At 30.4% G+C, this 20,975-nt stretch overlaps 2 protein-coding genes across 12 annotated transcripts; one reads left to right on the top strand and one right to left on the bottom strand.

Annotated features, from left to right (window-relative positions):
- Positions 1-523: 523 nt before the first annotated feature.
- Positions 524-3,458, bottom strand: LOC105154866 (high affinity copper uptake protein 1). 5 transcript variants are annotated; one of them, XM_087409368.1, is made up of 6 exons: positions 2,611-3,458; positions 2,391-2,524; positions 2,262-2,321; positions 2,002-2,192; positions 1,004-1,435; positions 524-757 (listed from the first exon to the last, which is right to left on the bottom strand). In XM_087409368.1, the coding sequence occupies exons 1-5, from the start codon at positions 2,614-2,616 to the stop codon at positions 1,428-1,430; spliced, it is 399 nt and encodes a 132-aa protein (XP_087265494.1). In that variant the 5' UTR covers positions 2,617-3,458; the 3' UTR covers positions 524-757; positions 1,004-1,427. The 5 variants fall into 5 exon arrangements, with proteins under 5 accessions (XP_087265494.1, XP_087265483.1, XP_011068944.2 ...); XM_087409357.1 differs by lacking the exon at positions 2,611-3,458 and having other exon boundaries at positions 2,391-2,579; XM_011070642.2 differs by lacking the exon at positions 2,611-3,458 and having other exon boundaries at positions 1,004-1,090; positions 2,391-2,576.
- Positions 3,459-4,014: 556 nt separating this feature from the next.
- On the top strand, positions 4,015-20,344 carry LOC105154868 (endoplasmic reticulum aminopeptidase 1). Of its 7 annotated transcripts, none has more exons than XM_087409951.1 (15): positions 4,015-4,616; positions 6,345-7,346; positions 12,092-12,244; positions 12,391-12,470; positions 12,851-12,947; positions 13,027-13,109; positions 13,180-13,385; positions 13,490-13,682; positions 13,865-14,108; positions 14,231-14,808; positions 14,890-15,124; positions 15,524-15,929; positions 16,027-16,169; positions 16,435-16,790; positions 16,894-20,344. In XM_087409951.1, exons 2-15 carry the CDS (start codon positions 7,196-7,198, stop codon positions 17,050-17,052), a joined length of 3,084 nt encoding a protein of 1,027 aa, XP_087266077.1. In that variant the 5' UTR covers positions 4,015-4,616; positions 6,345-7,195; the 3' UTR covers positions 17,053-20,344. The 7 variants fall into 7 exon arrangements, with proteins under 7 accessions (XP_087266077.1, XP_087266085.1, XP_087266094.1 ...); XM_087409959.1 differs by having other exon boundaries at positions 12,089-12,244; positions 13,490-13,670; XM_087409968.1 differs by having other exon boundaries at positions 12,089-12,244; positions 13,883-14,108.
- Positions 20,345-20,975: the final 631 nt, after the last annotated feature.

Here is a 20,975-nt window from a genome sequence, read left to right as displayed (position 1 = left end):
GTCTAATTAATATTTGTTCACTTTTCAACTATTACTTTTTTCAAATATTATTTCTTCCTGTTGACATTAAAAAAATTTAATGTAATATAATTGAAAGATAATCTAATTAAAGATTATTCTTTTTGAAATTTTTTTTAAAATTTTTAATATTAAAGTTTCTTGTGTGATATTATATTTTATTTTTGTTGGAACGACTACCATTCATAATACATTAAATTATAGGTCATATTTATTTGTCATGTTATTTGCAATTTCTTCTATGAATAATGTAATTTTGACAAAGCATTCTTTATTGTTACAGTAAATATTTTTAATGTCTAAAAGGATTATAAAATCGCATTAGGAGGATTAACACATTAACATTTTTTTCTTAAAAATAAGTAAGGCTATTTTCTTAATTTTACATGTAAAAATTATTTTACAAGTTATTACTGTATGCTACATCAATATATTTTTCGAAACTTTGAAGAATATGTTTTGATGTTAAAGAATACAATATACTAGAAAAATATATATAGACGTATTGAGAAACAATAAAAGTTTTATTTTTATCTTTTCTATAACTGTAAATATACAGAGTACTCACAATTCCACATATTTTATTAAAGGTTTTTTTGCAAGAATTATTTTTAAAATATTTCTGTCATTTATTATTTAGGATATAATTATTAATAAATTGTTAACTTTCAATATTTATTAAATCTTATTAAATTAGTAAATATTCAATAATTCCGCCTTGATACTTTAGTTGAGTTATCTAAACAGATTAAAAGACTAAATTAATTAATTAATTACCTTCTTAAATAAAATGTATTGGAAAACCGTATCATTGATTATTTTTATTGTAAGATTATAACAACAATTAATTAAAAATAACAAGTGCACAAGTGATTTTAGAACTTAAATTGAAGTTTGAAAAAATCAAATCTATGTTATCATATCATTATAATTATTTCAAATACATTTTTATATTAAATAATAACAATGTAATTTAAATACTTACATTTTTCAATAATAATTATTTTGTTTTTCTATGATTCATTTTCACTTCAGTAGTGATGATTACCATGATTATTGTCCTCTTCCGGTTCTAGTTTGTAGGCAGAAAAATATGTTATGCACCAAATACAGAAGAATACAAATAGCAGCAACCAGGATATGGAATTGAATCTATTCCATCCAAAAATAATCTGACGGACTGATAGAAATTGATTGCTATCGGATTTCGAGCAACAAATTGTTGCGTTACTCAGATTGTCCGCCATGATGTCAAATGCTCTTAAGTTATTCGACGAGTGACAAAATATTCGACAAGTATTCAACGAATTGACTTACGTCTGCTTGTCTGATAAACACCTACTATCATTATCAAAATGAATGTGTCTTTAATAAATTAGATTAGATTAGATATTGCTTCCAGACAACCGTCAATTATCTAAGAATATAAAAAGAAATGATTGAAGTACCAAAAATTAAGGAATTAATCCGATACTTGTGTTTGTGTTTGTATCTGAATATAAATAATTCATTTTTAACAAAATTTGCTGAGAAAAAAATTTATTTAATTTGAATAAATATTTCTTTGATTAGTTTTTTAGCGGAATATTTACTTACAGTAAATAAATATGAAAAGAAGAAAGATTTAGAAATATGAAAATATGATTTTGTATCTAATAAATATGTGTTTACATTTAGTAAATATTCCGTTAAAATTGTTCAAAGAAATTGAATTTGTTAAAATTTAGTAAATGTTTTTTCTTATACCTATGCACAATATAGTACAATATTTATATATATATATAATATATTAAAATAATAGTGTTATGATATATAAGAATATATATATATATATATATATTATATATATATATTATATATATATGACTAACTGATTATTTGATAGATAAAAGGTTAATTAGTAGGAATAATTAGTAGTAAAAAAAGATCTTTACAGCTGATGAAAAATGACAACTTTAATGTTTAAAAAATGTATTTACGTACAACAATCTGTATTTTCATTCTTAGCTTTTTCCCATTGGAACAACCAATATCCAAGAGCTGTTCCAGTTCCGACAGCGATGCAGAGCCAATAGTTGTATGTCATAAAAATAAACATAAGGAAATAGCCAAGCACTACTTGAATTACGTGCAGAAGCGTTTGAAAGAAATGCACTCCGGAAAACAACAATGCACTGTAATAATAAACAACGTAATAAAATATTGTGAGCACTTTACGGAAATCATAATTACTGTTCACATACTTTCTCGATTTCTTCTGTTGATTCTTCCTGAGAAACATCATACGCGCGAAGAGATACTCACTGAAACGTACAACTACGGCTCGACTGATAGCTTGCATCTTTTTCATGTTTTAATAAATATTTACTCACCGATAAGATTTTAGTCCTTCATACAATGCAGTTAGAAGAATGACGCCGATTACGGAACCAATCATTCCTTGAGTGTTATTTATGCGCCATTTTTCAAACAGAATAGTTTCCGCAACGCCGCCATGAAATGACATCTGTAAAAAGTGTTCGACTATTATAATTACGCTAATATTACGAGAAAAAGGCATGATAAAAATTTGCTATGTCATCAGCATCTTACCTGCATCTTGTCTTAAGATATTACTATTAGATACTTTCGTAAAAGACAACACGAACTTTATGATATCGTCGTGCAAATAAGTTTTCAAACTGTTATACAGCTGTATCTTTATCAAAGATATCTTATCTCTTATACCTACTTATACTTACGTGAGGAGTTTGAAGAATCAGAAAAACCAATTTGATATAATGGATATTTTAACATTTTATTTATTTCTTTTTATTTAAATTTAAAATTAAATTATTTCAAATATCCATTATTAAATTTTAAAACAGTTCATAAATTAGTTAATAAATTATTAGTACATACATATAAATAATAATATGTAATTATAATAATAAAAAAGAAAATCTATCGAGAAAGATAGAGATAGAAAGAAAATTAAGTTATAATTTTAAAATTATTAACAAATCATATTCCACTTTACAAAGATTGCGCAAAAGGTTATTTACTTTATAGGGCGTCTAATAATAGCGTATTATGTAACCAATGCCATCCCTTTTTTGTATAAAAAAAAAATTGTATCATCTCTTAGAAGAAATCGTAAAAGTTTCATATATCAGCAAGAGATAAATATTATATATTTCTATATCAGCTGTCCTCCATTTTGCGGGAGCCTTAAAATGTATACGACGTTACCAGCTGTGTAGTTACTTAAAGAAAACAGATAAAAAGGAAGATACTAAGTATCTGTGTTTCATTACAAAGAGCACTTCTATTTGAAAGGTACTTAATACTTAAGATAATTAAATAATGTGCAACTATAGAACTATCGTAAAAATTCTACTAAAAGAATTTTGTGAATAAAGTGAATCTAAATAAAGACCTAGATTAGAATAACAGCCAAAAGCTGCATGAAAATTGCGTATATTGGAACATTTTACACTTTTAAAAATCCTTAGGGATTTGCCGAACACATGCAATTTAACTAATAAATAAAAATATACATTAATTTAAAAATTAATTAATAAAATATGATAAAATGGTGCTCGACTCGTAGTTCTTTATCTTGTCTTTTTAATATACAATTGAATTCTAGTAATAATATATTCGAACGATTTAATTATAAATTCCTAACGCTGCTACCAATATTTTTATGAAAGCTAGTCCTAAATTAATTTAAATTTTTAATTAAAATGCAATCATGTGCAAAAGCCACATTGATATCACTCGTTTATACTGCACGTCAATTAAAATCAACTTGCGAATTCAGTCGCGACAGTGATTAATAAAATATCACACAATCGCCAGTGAGCCAAATCCTGGCTCACAATTGTGAAAGGTCCAAAGAGTCCTAGATGTTAAGTAAATCGATTTCTCTCGTTTCTCTCCCTCTTTCTCGCCAACTTTTTCCCCCGTTTGGGTGCATACGCCACTACTACCCTTGCTGCTCGACGATCAACCAAGATGCCTGGCCTGCGTGAACGAGACAGGCGCAACCTGTAGCTGATCCTGACCGACGCGCCTCCCTCCGGAAATTTAGCCACGCTCTCAATCCTCAAAGCGCTCCTGCTCAGTGCCATTCTTACCGTGCGGCTGTTTGTATCGTCAGCCTTTTGCCGAGGAAAACCCCGGCCCGCCTTGCACGACCTACGGATTGTCGTCGCGGCGGCTACGGCAATGAGCGTTGGATGCAGGTATATCGTTGATGCAACGAGGGACAAATCGCGCACGGAACGCCGCGACGCAACCCTTCGGGGGTGACCATGAACGGTGCCGGCTTACCGAGCTGTCGCGTCGGGATGAAACTTTAGTTCTAACGATGCGGCGATTGTAAGCTTAATATATCATCCATGTGCATACTACAAACGGAGATGTTAAAAATGTGCAGACACTGTCGAGAAAGGAGAGAACAGCTGGACCACGAGTGAATGAGAACTACGTTTATTGATAAAGGATGCGCGATTAACGATTGTCTGTGATTAGCGATCGTCGACGACGAGGATTATTCTTTTAAGAAACGAATATCGGATATATTACCGAACGTTGAGTGCGATCGGAGAAATGTAAGTCTCTATTTCTATAGGTTATATCTCTATTTTCTATAGTTTAAGTATAATCTAATGACAATTTCTCACAATTGCACGCGATAAATATAAAATACATAATGTTATATGTAAACTCAATAATTATATAGAGGAATAATTCATCAATAAGTAAAACATTATCCAAAATTTCAAATTGCTTCATATGTATTTCTTTCTTATTCATATTGGATATTAGTATTTCCCTCATTAGCATTTTCATTAAATCATATCTCTTGTTAAATGATCAAGTAGGGTCAATGTTCTATTACGAGGTGCTCTTTATATATGCATGTTCTTCAATGCATATACACATGCATGATTGTGTATTTGTGCACACAGCATCCAATAAAATTGAAAGAAAAATTTCAATTTTATATTGGATGCTGTGTATACGAAAATTGAAATAAAAATTCCAATTTAACATTTAATTTATTTCTTTTAATTTTCTTATTAAATTTTATAAAATAGATTTCTATTTTTTCCAATTTTTTTATTTCTTGCAAATTTGCAATAAAAATTAAAAAATTTTAATGAAACGTTTATTAAATGTAATGTAGATATAATTATGAAAATTAATGAGTGCAAAATATAGATATTGCAAATTAATATACAATAGATTAAAGATATATTTTATGAAGATTTATATTTATAGGATCATTATATCCATAAAATATATATATATATATATATATATATATAAAAGAAATTTATTTACACACATTTAAATATTATAGGCAATATATTAAAATACTATTTTCAAATATTATATTAATTAAAAACATTAATTAATTTCCTTATTTTTTAAAATATTGTGTTATAGTAGAAAAAACGTAAAATGCTTAATTTTATTTAATCTAACGTGGCAGTAATTTAAATTTTCAGTTTTTAACTAAAAAGTTTATAAAGATATATATATGTATATTGTGTGTGAGAGAAATAGAAGAACATCATTAAGGAAACGTAATGTTTCGCTAAATATATTTTTTCTTATAATAATTAATATTTTTAATAATAAAATTTCTTATCAAAAAAGTCGCGCGTACAAGTCAGATGAAAGCTATTATCATTGCGTGCGCAAATATCATCCATAATGATCCACTGTAAGTCGGAGTATAATTGCTTTTGTATAAACCTTGAACAGTGATATAGTTCCATACATTCCCATCTATGATAATAACTGATAATTTCAGATACTCGTTCTCGTAATCTCATTGTTCATTTGCATACATACCGCGCAACAAGCTCTATAATTGTGTTCTATGTTTTTACTTATGCGATTAAATGCTAAGCGTATAAATATTTCATATAAATATTTCATATAAATATCAGTTAATGCTGTGGATTATGAAAGCGATATTATGCTCCGATATTTATACAAGGAAAAACACAGTCAATAAAAATGAATAAATTGTTTTAACATAATAAAAAATTAAAAATTATAACGAGGTACTTACAAAAACATGTTATATAACGTTACACAGATAAAATTATAAAGAAGCATTTTATAAAATATTTTATTGTAAATATTTTTCTTATTATTTCTGACTTTTTTATTATGAATAGATCTTCATTCTGAAAGTATTGATCCAACAGTAAAGCTTGACGAGAATAACTCTTACTACCTCTATTAATATCTCTTTTAAACCACAACCTTAGTATACTTGAATAAAAAAATTATAATAGATAATTCTTATAATAATATTGCAGATGTAAGTTGATTGGACGTCCAGTAACTTTTGACAAAGGAAAACATATCGTCATATTCAAAGTTAATCAACGACATGGAAGAATACAAAATAGAAGACTGATTAACTGCTGTCTATAATTTATAAAAGTACATGTCATCATGAACTTCTTTAACTTGTAATTATTCAGCCTCGCATTACACAAAGACACATATGTTCGATTTATAGAAAAAAGATAAAACCTTCGAGCAGCGACGTCAGAGTACCTATATCTTTGTACTTTGAGTCAACATGAGATTATATATGAAGAAAGTAGTAAAATGCTATTAATTTTTTATTAATTGATGTGCACTACCTCGAAGAAAACAGGATTGATCACGGATCACATTTGTCGATCATTTTTATACAATATTTTTTTCTGCGATCAAATAAAATTGAATGTTTATGCGCAACATATCGTAATATCGGGACCAATGCGAATGCTGTCGACATAAAATATTTGTGCATGTACGGATGTACTATGTCGATGTATAAATTTAACTGAGACTACCAAAAGAATAGCTCGATATAATTTTTGACATGAACATTACGTCCAGTATAGGAAAAGGACGATCGATACCATCGTAAGATGTCGTGAGAATGTTTGAAGATGGCAGAAGGTCTGTGACTCCGACGTTTATTTTTTGAGTATAAAGTAGCGATATAAATAGTGATAATTAGCAAAACGTCAATCAGCAACAAACTCGAAGTATGTCACTTGACAAACAAAGCGCTTCGGAAACAAAGAAAAAAGTTTCTTTCGCTTCAAAACTCCGATTTTGCCGAATAAAAGATCAGTCGGAGTAGACGAGAAAATAGAAAAGTGAAAATAAAATGCCGAAAGGAAGTCCAGGAAAGGATAGCAGCGAGAATATTCAATTGGAGCCTTTGTCTAGGACGCCTAGACGACATGAATCTACCGATCCTGCAGAAATAGATGCGAAGGCACCGTTAAGACATGCCGCAAGAAAAACCTGCGATTCAGGTACGTGTTTTATTATATCTTTGTTTTTTATTCCTAGACTGCACTTAGAACTCTTTCTCGCTTTCGTCAAATATCAAATATATACTTATATTAAAGTGTATAGGTATTAATTCAGTTACAGAAAATAGACCTCTATACTTTGTTAAATTTTTGTTTTACACTGCAAAGTATGTGCTAGATATATTTATGTAAATTACATTATGCAAAAACATATAGAACATAATATAATCGATAAAAAGATATTTCAAACGAAAAGATAAAAAACGTACAATAAATTTTATCGATTGGCTGCGTGGTTTTTACGAGAAACTATTTCAGATAGAAATTGTGCGCGCGCATCTTCATTGATTATACAGAATTTAGATCGTAACGATCCGCACGATATATTTAGGGTATTTACTTAGATAGTCTGTGTGTGCGCGTGTTTGTTCTGCTCAGGTAATTCTTGTGATTCCATGTTATTCAAATTTAATAAACTTCGTCTTAACGTGAATACTGCTTAGTTAGATGTTTGAGATAGCGCTCCCTTGATGTTCGCGTGTTCACATAGATTGCCATACATTTAAAATTTGCAAATTGTTGCCCTTCGTGACTTACTCACGATACAAATCTTACTTAGGAAAATCTAAAGATAGGTATGGCCTTATACGATTTATAAGGAAGAAAGCTTTCAAATTTACGATCTTCATAGTTTAATACATCTCAATTCTTCTCTTATTTATCGCGTCCGCATATTTAACTGATTACCCGAAGACCCACCACACTAATAGTACGTGTTCCGAAACTAAATTGACTGAGAAAAAGATCGACGTTTATAACGCTAGCCGATCCTTTCGGGACACGTAACTTCGACGAACATATTGCAGTCGGAAAGCGCATGAATGTTTCAATGCGTTTCGCCCAGCGTCGGAATTCGTTTGACCAGATACGACATATATTTTAAAACAGCACAAAATTCACTGCGACCACGAAATATCTAAATAACTCATATTATACAACGCTTATCTTTTTCATAGTCGAAGTCTCATTGGAACAACAAGAAAAAAATACAAAGGGTCATAAGTTCAAAAGTTCAGCCATTTATAAATGTTCCTTTTCTGTCCATATTCGTCAATATCAAAATTAGTCCGCATATTATAATAACTTTATCGATTCACAGATATTTTCGCTAATGTATACTCTTGAAATCTTTCTCATAAAAAATTAATTTACAAAAAAAATATAATTTTATCTAACATTAAATTCAGCAAATATTTTTGTTTGTATCTCTCTTTGAAATTAAATTAATTTTATGTCAATGAAATAGAAGTCATATTGCTCAACTATGTCTTCTTTAAAATGATTAAACATTTTTTTAATATTTAATTTTTAATTTCTGCTGAATTAAATTGTAAGAGTTCGCGTCAAAAAAGCTTCTTCTATCTTCAATAGAAGCACAAATGTTATTTCGTAAATGAACGTAATGCGATTGTCAGAGGGGCTGCGTAGAGAAAAGAAAATCGATATGGACCCCTCGAACAAACTGATCCATTCGCGCGATTCTGATCTCAAAAGGGTCTCATGTGGAATTGTAGTTATATACATTTGCCTTCTGTTTATACATTGTGAAAACAGCTTTCTATATGTATAGTTTTGTTATTTATCGTAGTTTAACACAAAAGATGAGAGAAATTAATTAAAATTGTCAATACAATATCAATTTATTAAATATTATTATACAATGAACTTGAATATAATAGAATCCAAATCATAAATAATTTCTGTTATATTTCGAAATCATAAATTAATAGTTCTTACATTATAAATGACTTAAAGTCAAAAAATGTAATAAAAATCATTATATATCATATACATTTCTTTTTTGTAATCTTGGCAAAAAAAAACATATAAAAAAGAAGCTTTCGTGGAATTACACATTTTCCTTAATATACAATAAAATCAAGTAACTTTATTAATTTTTTAAAACTCATATTGACGGGAAAAAGTAGTGAAAAGAAATGATAGATAGTAAATCTTTTCTTTGCTTTTATAAAATCAAAACAACAATATTTTATTAACTAGTATAAACAATTTTAAAAAATGTAACATAAAGACATCCTAGCGTTGGATCAAACTTTATAATATCAAACAAAATGAAGTAAAAAGCCATAAAGCCCCTGCATTGTCCTGTTGATTGTTTCCACGACTGAGACCAATATTACGATGGGCCACCTACGGAGAGGTTGCAAAGCGTAGATCAGGGATGGCGCCACCGTAATGCTAACCACCCCCAACTCACGAGGACCGGCAAAACCACCCCCGTAAAGCAGTCCACCACCAGGGGGTTTGGAAAGCCGCCATTTCTGCCTAACTCCGCAGTAGCTATATCCCACGCCTTTAATGCCAATGAAATGTCAAGGAATGTCGCGCGCTATAGACTCGCCGACGGAGTCGGGACACTCAGCTTGGATTTCATAAGCTCGCGGTTCCTCACGTACTGGCGGTACTGGTTCTTCGCGGTAGGGTTGATTGCGGTCGTGCTGTTTGCGGTGGTGTTGCATAAAATCCGAGTCCCAGTTGTGCTCGGTGCATCCGCGTTATGCACGAGTCAATGCGTTTACACTGAATGAGTGACGTCGGTTGTTTGCGCGTCATTGCTCGTGTTTGATTCCTGATGTTGCCCGCTGAATCCCACGCGTATCTCAGAAGCGCGCTATCGATAAAGCGTTGAGATTACTGATGGAGGCTTATTCAAACGCCTAAAAAAAAAAAAAGATAGACGCGACCTAATCCGGTCACATTGCTGCATTTGCGTGTAGCGAATGATAGAGAGACTTGAGCCGATAGTAACTGATACGGCTCGAATGACCGCGGCGGTACACGCGAACCGGCTTCACGGTGAATTAACTTCCAAACGCCGTCTATTAAAGTCGAACTTCTTCCTCGTTGAAGCTTCAATTTTGAGACGACAGTACAGTGGCGAAAGCTCGGTCAAGGGAAAAGCTACGAGGCGACGATCAAGCGTCCGCGCAAATACTGGCTGAACAGAGAGAGCCGCTCATAAAAGTCGCCTATGCTTCGAAAGACGGTCAGGTAAAAGAACTCGTTCATCGGAGACCGCCGCCGAATCGGTTCACGATGAGCGAGCAGGATGTGGACGATGTTGCCTTTCTGACAGGTGAGATCTCCCTGCTGGGTGACTTGTTGGAGTAAAATACGATCGCGTGCCTCTCTGATGTTTTTTTATTTGATACATGTCTATTATACCTAGATTTCTTTTCTATAAGAACTCGGTTAGATGGCCCACTTACAATCCTCCACAAGTTACGAATAGACTATAAAGCACGTGTGTGCGATCAATAAAACGAAAGCTCCCTCTGATCTTTCGAATTAAAGCATGCACACTTCGTTCTCACCCACGCGCTTGTATCACAATTATTCATGGCTTTTATTATTAAGGTCTCTATTAAGATCTTTTTATTGACAGCAGAAATAGATACGTATGACGAGTTATACTGTTGTCGATGATTTCATGGTATTCATTGCATGTATCTATGTATATGCGTGACTGTGTAAGAAAATATATTTGTAAGAAAAAATATTATACGTTACAAACGTCATATAATTTATATGAATTTATCTGTTTTCAAGATTTATATATTTAAAGATTTTGATTGTTATTTAAATTATAAATTTCAATAAGAACTAAATAAAATAAAGCTAATGTATTGACACTACGCAAAAATCTTTAAGACAAATCTTTATTTTAAAAAAATTTGTTTATAGATTCCTATGACAGCTTAAAAATATTAACTACAAAAATAATAAATTATCCATATTTTGAACAAAAAAAAAGTATAATTTTAAAAACATTATAGAAGCATTAAAATATACATAACGTGTTCCTTAAAAATATTATAATTTTAATATCAAATTAAAAAAAATTTCAAATCTAAACTACTACTACAAAACTACTACTATTACAAAAATAAATGTATGTTTTTTTTTTACTATTTTAAATGGAATTATATAACATTCATTTCTATATATAAGTTTACCAATTTAACATATTTCATACGTTTGTTAAATTCTAATTACTTTTAATAAAAATATATAAGAAATAAGTATTTACTTATTTAATTGTCTTAAATATAAATAAAAATTCTAAAAATTAAAAACGTTAACAATCAAATTATTAAAAATGTTATTTCTTCATTTTTTGCATAAGTTAAGTGCACTAGTTAGTCTGCATAGTAGTACAACAATACAAAATCCAGGTCAAGAGCTTAATCGTGAGAAGAGCAAACTTTTCATTATAGTATAAGCATAAAAATATTAAATTACTAACCTTAAATATAATTTGTAAATTAAATTCAGTTAAATAATATGCAAATAATATTTTTTATGTACATATATATGTAATAAAATTATTTTTTATAAATTATATGTATATACAAAATAATTAAAATTTGAAAATTTATATTTAAAATGACTTATTTTTATTTTGTAATTATATTAACTTCTTATTTCGATTTGTTGCGCATGCGAAAATGAAATTGATAAAGAAAAAAATTTATTTAAATTATATATTAATAGCTATGCAATGAAATTTGCATACCCATCTAATCAATTAAAATTAATTATACTAAATTAATTATGTTAATTAGCTATAAATTAACATATACACGCAATTATAATTACGGTGAATTTATGCAAAATTATATTGAAGCGAATTTTTTTTTATAGGATATTCCTTGTTTCAGGAGATAGCAGCGCAGGATTGCACAGACGTAACTTTTACGAGCGCGCAAATGAAGTCGTTAGATGTTCTGAGAGAAAGACTTATTGCGTACTTTGTATTTGCTGCATGGTACTTCTTGTCACAGCACTTATCATCGCCTTGGCGCCTTTGCGAACTGGTATTTAAATGTTCAGCTCTATCTCGAGCCTCGTATTCTCAAAAGTTATTAAATTGCACACATTCAAACATCATAAATTTAATTTTTACAGAAAGATTTTTCATATTTATTTCATATATTCAAACACATATTATTTCTCTCTTTAGGCTGCGTTTGTTCTGAAGAAGACTCGAGTAAAATTACGGATGACGAAAAGGACGCCGTGCCTCGGATGGAAAATGGAGAGGTACGCACATAATACATGTGAAAATATTAATATGATTAATTAATTATTTAAGACAAAAAATTGCATATATCTTGTTTACTTTTGAAAAATTTTTCTATTTGATTTATTGACAATGGTTATACAATATTTGTTTAATTGAAAAATACATGTTTTATATTATATTTTATTAAATTAGCTAATTATGTATATTTTGTAATATCGTAAAATTAAAAAATCTACAAAATATAGAAATTTGGAAAAAAAATTTGCTTTAGAATATATTTAATTAAAGTAAGGCTAAGTACACCGTACAGGATAATGAAAAATGAATTAGTAGATATAAGTATCCCCCTATTTTTTTATTTATCGAATTTAATATCAAATAATGAAAAATTTTGCAGGTATTTCCATGGGATAACATAAGATTACCTGCCTTCGCACATCCTACTAGGTACAATATTACCATGCATCCAAATCTTACCACCTTAGAATTTAGAGGTAAATTTAAAAAGTTCTGCGTTGAATAAAAAAATATTTCGTTTGTATGTAATAAATAGTTTTTTGCTCTCATTTTTAGGACGAGTCACAATTGAATTCTATGTTGATGAAGAGACCAAATTTATCGTCTTCCATAGTAAAAACTTGACAATAAAAGAGCAAGTAAGTAACGATCACGTGTGCAGATTTTACAATGACAGTTTTGTATAATTTTTCGAGAGTTGACTTTTAGATAGTGAAAGAGGGTCAAGAAGAGCTGAAAATCGCGAAATTACTCGAGTATCCGAAGCGTGAACAGTTATATCTCGAATTGGAGGATTCATCGTTTCGGAAAAGGAATAATTACACGCTATTTTTGAGTTTTAATTCGACGTTAAATTCTACTGAACTTAAAGGGTTCTATTTTAGCAGTTACACCACGCCTGAAGGAGATTACAGGTAACTTCAAAATTATTATTATTATTCCCTTTACAACAAATGAATACTTTATCATATGTTGCTTTAATAAGACTGAGCTTTTCAATTTTTTCTTTAATTTTTAGATATTTGGCTACAACTCGTTTCGAACCAACATACGCGCGTATGGCCTTTCCATGTTTCGATGAACCACAATTTAAAGCTAAATTTAAGATATCAATATATAGAGATAGATTTCACATTGCGTTATGTAATATGCCTGCGATAAATACTGAGGAGGCTGGATTTTATTTGGGTACAAATCTTGTAAGTACTTTAGTAAGTAAATAAATACGTTATTTAATTAATGTTATTTATTTAATTTAATGTGAAAGCTTCACGATTGACATCTCAAAAGTATCATCTTTTTTCATTTGCTGATCGTAAGCATAACAAATCAGACCATTATTGCAATTATGGTATTATCTGCGAGTGACCATATTTTCATAAACCTGATTCAGAATAATGTTGCTTTTCAGCTACGCGACGATTTTCAAGAATCTGTAGACATGTCAACGTACTTGGTGGCTTTTGTGGTATGCGATTTTAAAAGAGTTTTCGAACTAACAAAGAGAAACACATCTGTAAGTGTGTATGCCGCATCGCATATGCTTCCGCATATGATATATGCCACGACCACTGCTACTCGTATTATGGATTACTTTGAATCTTTCTTTGGCATACCTTATCCTTTGCCAAAGCAAGGTACGTTTTTCAAACAAAATATAAAACATATTTATGAAAAAATTATTAATACTTTGTGTTTTAATATATAATATTTTATAATATATATATATATATATATATTTTTTTTTTTCTGCGCTTAGATATAATAGCAATTCCTGATTTTGAACCCGTTGCTGTGGAGAATTGGGGCCTAATTACTATTCGAGAATCGTTTTTAATGTACGATCCAAAAGAAACACCTACCGAAATACAAGAATATACAGCCGTTATTATGGCTCACGAATTAGCTCATCAATGGTTCGGTAATCTCGTGACAATGAAATGGTGGAATGATCTGTGGCTGAATGAAGGTGCTGCGACATTCTTTGAATACAAAGGCGTGAATCATATTTTTCCTGAATGGGGCATGATGGATTTATTCATATTACACAAAACGCAACGAGCACTTGAGCTCGATGCACTAGCCAATAGTCACCCTGTAAGCGTGTTCGTCGAAAACCCCATTGAGATAGAAAGCATATTCGATACGGTTAGCTATTACAAAGGTGCTTCCGTCCTCTATATGTTGGAAGTAGTTTTATGCGCGTGTGCTTTTCAAAGCGGACTAAACGATTATCTAAATATGCACGCATATGCAAATACAGAGACCAATGATCTGTGGGAGGTTCTCACAAAACATTCTAAAAATTCATCTGTTAGTACAGAACTTGATGTGAAAGTAAGTGCAATAAGTATGTAAGAATAATTATTTCGCGCGTTTTTGCTGCGTATATTTAATACAATTAAAATATATTGACAGATTATAATGAATACTTGGATCCAACAAATGGGCTTCCCACTTGTTACCATCATTCGTGAAGACAGTACTATCACAGCGACTCAAAAAAGGTTCCTTGCTTCACCTCGAGAAGGAGCAAATACTTCGCATCCCAAGTCACCCTTTGACTACAAGTGGTACATCCCATTGCATTGTTATACAGACAAGGATGACTCGACAGAATCTTATATGGAAGTGTGGATGAATATGACTGATGGTGATAATTTCAAATTTATTCAAATTTATTTGTCTGCTCAGAACTTAGACTTATATACATAGAGCGAGTGCTTCTGTTAGAAGCTGATCGAAGGAAGAGGAAGCATGTATACAGGCAATCTCTAGCTTGTTACTGCTGCTCTTAAATCTTCTTTTTTTTGTGCCACAAAGATAGCATGTCTATGAACATTGGAAGAACGAAAATAATAGAATATAACTATGCTTCGATACATATAATAAGATATAGCTAGCTCCTCTTCAGTCTTATCACGCAAGCTCTTGTGTGAAAGCGCAATCTGTATATGTAAGTCTATGATTCAGAAGACACATGCTTTTGTTACATCTGATTTCTACAAATCCTGATTAAGAAATTAAGACAAGTATTTTATATTTTATTTAGCAACTTTCGACATATCGAGCGATGTCGATTACATCAAATGCAACATCAATCAAACTGGCTTTTATCGAGTAAATTACCCGAAGGAGATGTGGACTTCGATCATTAAAACTTTGATAAAGAATCATACCAAGTTCAGTCCGGCAGATCGGGCGAATCTCATCGACGATGCATTTGCGCTTTGCGATGCGGGTGAGGTGGATGCTTCAATCCCATTAGAACTTTCGCTTTACCTCGTCAACGAAAAAGATTATGCGCCATGGGCGACCGTACTTCGGTATTTGAACTTTTGGAAAGACAGACTGGCCGAAAGCGCAGCGTATAAAAAATATACCTTATTCTTTAAACAACTGATGGGTCCAATTACAAGATACATTGGCTTGACGGATGAAGGCTCTCACTTGAAAAAGTATCGTATAGTATTTAAAAATCTTGCTCATTTTTATTAGATATTCACTGACTAACACAACGAACAGGACATTAATCTAAGTTTTATTTTAATACAGATTATTGAGAACAGCAGTACTAAAATCCGCTGTTGAATTAGAAATGGACGATGTAGTGAAATCTGCAAGAAGTCTTTTTCAAGATTGGATATCGAAGGATACACGCATCGCACCTAATATACGGAAAATCGTTTATATGGCAGGTAAAAAAAGGACATAATATTTATATAAAATGTTTGTATATAATTACTTGATAATATAATATCAATATAATTGTACTAATAATAGACTAGTATTCATAGACTGTTCTTATATTTAAAATTATCTTAAGTGCGCATAAATCAATCACAGCAATATTAGCATCTTAAGATATTAATTAAAATAATGTTGAGAAATAAGAACCGACTATCAATATCAGTCTTAGAGAAACGCAAAGTAAAATAATTTGTAACACTAATATGTTTGTAGGTATCAAGTTCGGAGAGGAGGCTGACTGGCAGCATTGCTGGCAGGTTTATCTTAAAACACAAATCCAGAGTGAAAAATTATTAATGTTGCAAGCTTTAGGCTCGACGATGGATCCTTGGTTACTTAAACGTTATCTTCGACTATCACTGAATCGAAATCTGCTTAAAGCGCAAGAAGTTAATACTGTCATAACGTCCGTTGCTGCCAATCCACACGGACATTATCTCGCTTGGCGTCACATTAAAGCTTATTGGCCGCAAATAGAAGCCTTATATGCAAATGAATCGCTCTCGATAAGCAATCTCATACTTAGCGTTGTTCCTGACTATTTCATTACAGAATATGATTATCGCGAAGTAAGAAGAAGTCATTTCTTTGAAATGTTAATTTCTTAAAAATAATTGCACTTGATTTCTTTAAAATTATACCACAATGAAAATATTTTATAATTTCTTTTAGGTTTCGGAATTCTTCAAGCAACGCGACGTTCGCAGCGCTAACCGCACCCTGCAGCAAAGCTTAGAAATGATAAAATTTAACATTCACTGGGTAAAAATAAATGCAAAAAGCGTAAATGATTGGCTCACTACATATTTCACGGAAATGAATGCAAGTTAACCTTCGATCGTTAGGAATGAACTGGTCAAAATGAATTGAAATTTAACCGTACACACATTCAATTGTACCATTATGGCTAATTTTTCTACAATTCTTATTCGTACATCTTTAAGAAATACATGATACAAATTGCGAAAAGTGAGATTTTCGATTATTTAAAAAGCAAAAAGAATCTCAAATCATCATCTAGGTATAAATTTATCGATCAAAAGTCAACCATTTTTGTCAGTTTCATTACAGGAAGTCGTTTCCGCAGGCAAATTGAATTTAAAAGACGATAACTCTTGAACGAATTTAAATCGTATTTCTTTAGAAAGGCGCTTAAACTTATCCTGTATAAAATTTGTTATAATTTGCTTGCTGGAAAGGATTCTCTAATAAATCTATAAGAGAGAAGCCGAATTGTTTATATGTAATACATTATACACCGATTTATACACTTTTGAAAGTATTTATTTAACATGCACGCGGTGCGTGCCAGTCGAATCAATAAATATAAAAAGACGTAACGAGAGTAAAGACATCATTGTTCCTAGGATAGTCGTTAATATTCGACAGATAAGAATTAACGACATACGCCTATTGGCATTAAAAGACCGGCTTCCAGCAATGTAAGATTAATGTTAATCGGTTAACTTATTTGTCTTTTTGTAATCCTAAGTATTAGAAAAAGATAAACAGGAAGTTACTATTTCTAATTCTAAGAATTAGAGTAAGATACGAGTTAAACCGAAATAAAGTTTATCTTACATTGGTAGAGTCTGGCTAGTCTCCCGAGTTTGCTACATTTTAATGTAACAAAAAAAGATAATCATTTTCACGTGATGTCCAAACCCTACATTTTTTATTCATTACAGTACTTTATCACTACAATATTACTTTAACAGGGAGAGACGAGCTTGCGACGAAGTCGAAGAAAACGCTGATTACATATTATATTATTCACGTACGTCCTATGCATAAGTCTGCGACGTAGCAGATATTTAGAGGTAATAAATTATTATCATGACTGTATGAGCAATCGTTCGACACATTTAAGTAGCATATCAGTGTATGACAAAGAGAAGCATAATACGCTAAATCTCTCGGGTCTATGCCATAAGCACCGTCCAGAGAGATATGGCAGCGTTAAAGATAAATTCGGTTACGAGAGCCAAGTGGATATATGTCAAATTAATTGTAATTAAAAAATCGATGTATATCATGTGTATCGCATATTCGTGTTCGCTAAAGGTTCGCTGGATACGCAGGACACGTCTTGTATAGGATTGTTCTCCATGCGAAGTATAAATAGAGAATTGAATATTTTATTATGAGAAAATAAATAAATTTGTATAATCTAAACAACGCTTTATATATACATATGTATGGTGTGCATGTATTAATATAAGACAATGTGCCGTGTTTTTCATCGAATGCTTTGTGAAAATCTAGATGCTAACGTAAACTATCAATGGTGGACTTATCTAGAATTTTTTTGTCGGTTTTCAAGGTATTGCGTTTAATTTTGGAAAATTTTGATCGACAGTAGTAAATCTTAATTTGAAATAGGAAATACAAATTTCGCAATGCGAACGACACCTGAAGCAAATTCGTTATATTTTTGTCTGTTTATCGATCGTCTAATTAACTGTTTGGACAATAAATACCAGAAAATAGTGAGATAAATTAAAAAATATTTAATTATCTTTGGCGGAAAAATTTTTACGAAAAACTACATAGATTGAGATAAGATCTTAGAAATTTTTCTTAGATATTTGTAGTGAGACATAGAATGATGTTTGTTTGTTTGAAAAAGTAAGCAATCCTCCGCCCTCAAACTACGTCACTTTACATCCCACTACAAATATCTATGAAAAACTAAGAATTTCTAAGACAATCCTCACTTTACGTCCCATTACAAAATATCCACAAAAAATTAAGAATTTCTAAGATGTCTCAATCTATGCAGTTTTTCTGTACTTTTTCGTGAAATTTTTTTTTTCGCTATTATTATATATCAATTGTTTTAATAATATAGATTAAGTTTTTATGTTCTGGAATTAAGTACGTAGGCATCTAATAAAACTGATCACACGGATACAAAGATATGAAGGTCTGCAAAGTGTCTAATATAGTTATACAGGGAAAGCAAAATCAATCTACAAACATTCATGTGCTCTCCAATTTTACTCCTTGAATATTTCTTGATTCTGCCAGAGATTAATTATATTCGAAATTCGTGTGTCCTTATAAAAATACAATTGAAATTTAAGCACTTGTTTAAATGAAACACATTATTAGTCATTATCATTACACACGATGGTTCTTCGGTATTTTCTTGCCACAGAATTTCTACTGCCATTTGCTTGCCATTATTAATGCCCACTACAAAATGGCATTATCTAATACTTATTGTTAGTGTTTTTATTATTGGATCAATAACGGCGCATAATTCATTGCGCTCATCGCATTTATATGGTTCTATGAGTGAACTGAGGACACGCACATATAAACATTTACACATATAATACATACACAATCCCCGCACATGGAAAAAAATCTGTAAATAATTGCAGTATAAAATCACTTTTCATTGTTCCATTAAGTAGATTTTGATATATTCTCCAAACGGCGAATTAATGAATCGACGCACAATTAGATATCTTACGTGTAAATAACATATTTTTTCACTAACGGATATTCTCTCTTATTAAAGCGTTAACGAACGGTAATAGCTTCAGAATTTTTAAGAAAAATGCGAACCAACTGGCCTATTTTCACATTCTTATAATATCCGAAAGTATTCATGTAAATGCATATGTAATGTATGTACAATTATTCCGTAACTTGCATGTCCATGGATCAGAATTTTAGCTGCAAATTTAAATTTAATAACAATCTTCAAATATTTGACGTTTTATTTTCTATGATATTTGTATCGGAGGATTATTATTTAGTCATAGATAAATAATTAATGTCAGTGAAGACAGATAATGTCAGTTTTATTTTTTGCTGAGAAAAATTTTATAATATTAAATACTTTGTACACGAGTCGACACGAAAAAATGTATTGAAAGACTGGATAATAATCAAGAATAATCAAGAGTATGTACTTACATATTTTACGCAGTTACATAACTCTATTACATCTTAAGAGAACGAGGCTGTCTCCCATATTTATGTGAATGAATTAACATAACAATATATATTGTATACCGTTCTCAACTGTATTGTTGTCATAAATATTTTGTTGTATAAAAAATATAAAACATGTACAAGCATATGAATTAATATATTTATGTTTAAAGTACATCAGATATGTATTACCTTAAATTTTGTTTTCTGAAATCAACATATACATCCTTTTCTTTTTTTTATAATATAATATTATATAATGATATAAAATATCACAAGAACATTAAATGAAATTTATTACATAAAATTATAACCAATTATAACTGCTGAAAAGTGAAAATATAATTTTTATTGTAACACAATTAAGAAAAATTATTAATTTATATTTATAAAGCATAAATTAAATTTTACTGATTGGATTATGAAAAGAATTTTAATATTAATAAATAATAATAATAATAATCTATTATGTATAAAATACGTTATACATTATTGCGAAACAGATATGCTAAATGTACTAAATAAATTACTCTTAAAAATTTGATAAATATTCTTCCAATTTTGCTTTTAATATTTATCTATAAAATTGCTGCTTGTTATTGAATTAGTTAATTTTTTAAAATAGTTTTAAAATAGTTTTAATTTGGTTGCCACCATGCATCACAGATAATTATTCGCTCAGTCAATTGATGCACAATAAACCAACAACATTTTATAATTAAAGTACTTTGTTTTTACTTTATATTTATAGGAGATCTAGTAAATCATCGCACTGATAAAAAATCTAGATAGAACCAACATTTTAC

This window comes from Acromyrmex echinatior, chromosome 1 (genome assembly GCF_024713525.1).
Source record: "Acromyrmex echinatior isolate Ae372 chromosome 1, ASM2471352v2, whole genome shotgun sequence".
NCBI lineage: Eukaryota > Metazoa > Arthropoda > Insecta > Hymenoptera > Formicidae > Acromyrmex > Acromyrmex echinatior.
This window is presented reverse-complemented; position numbering and strand designations above follow the sequence as displayed.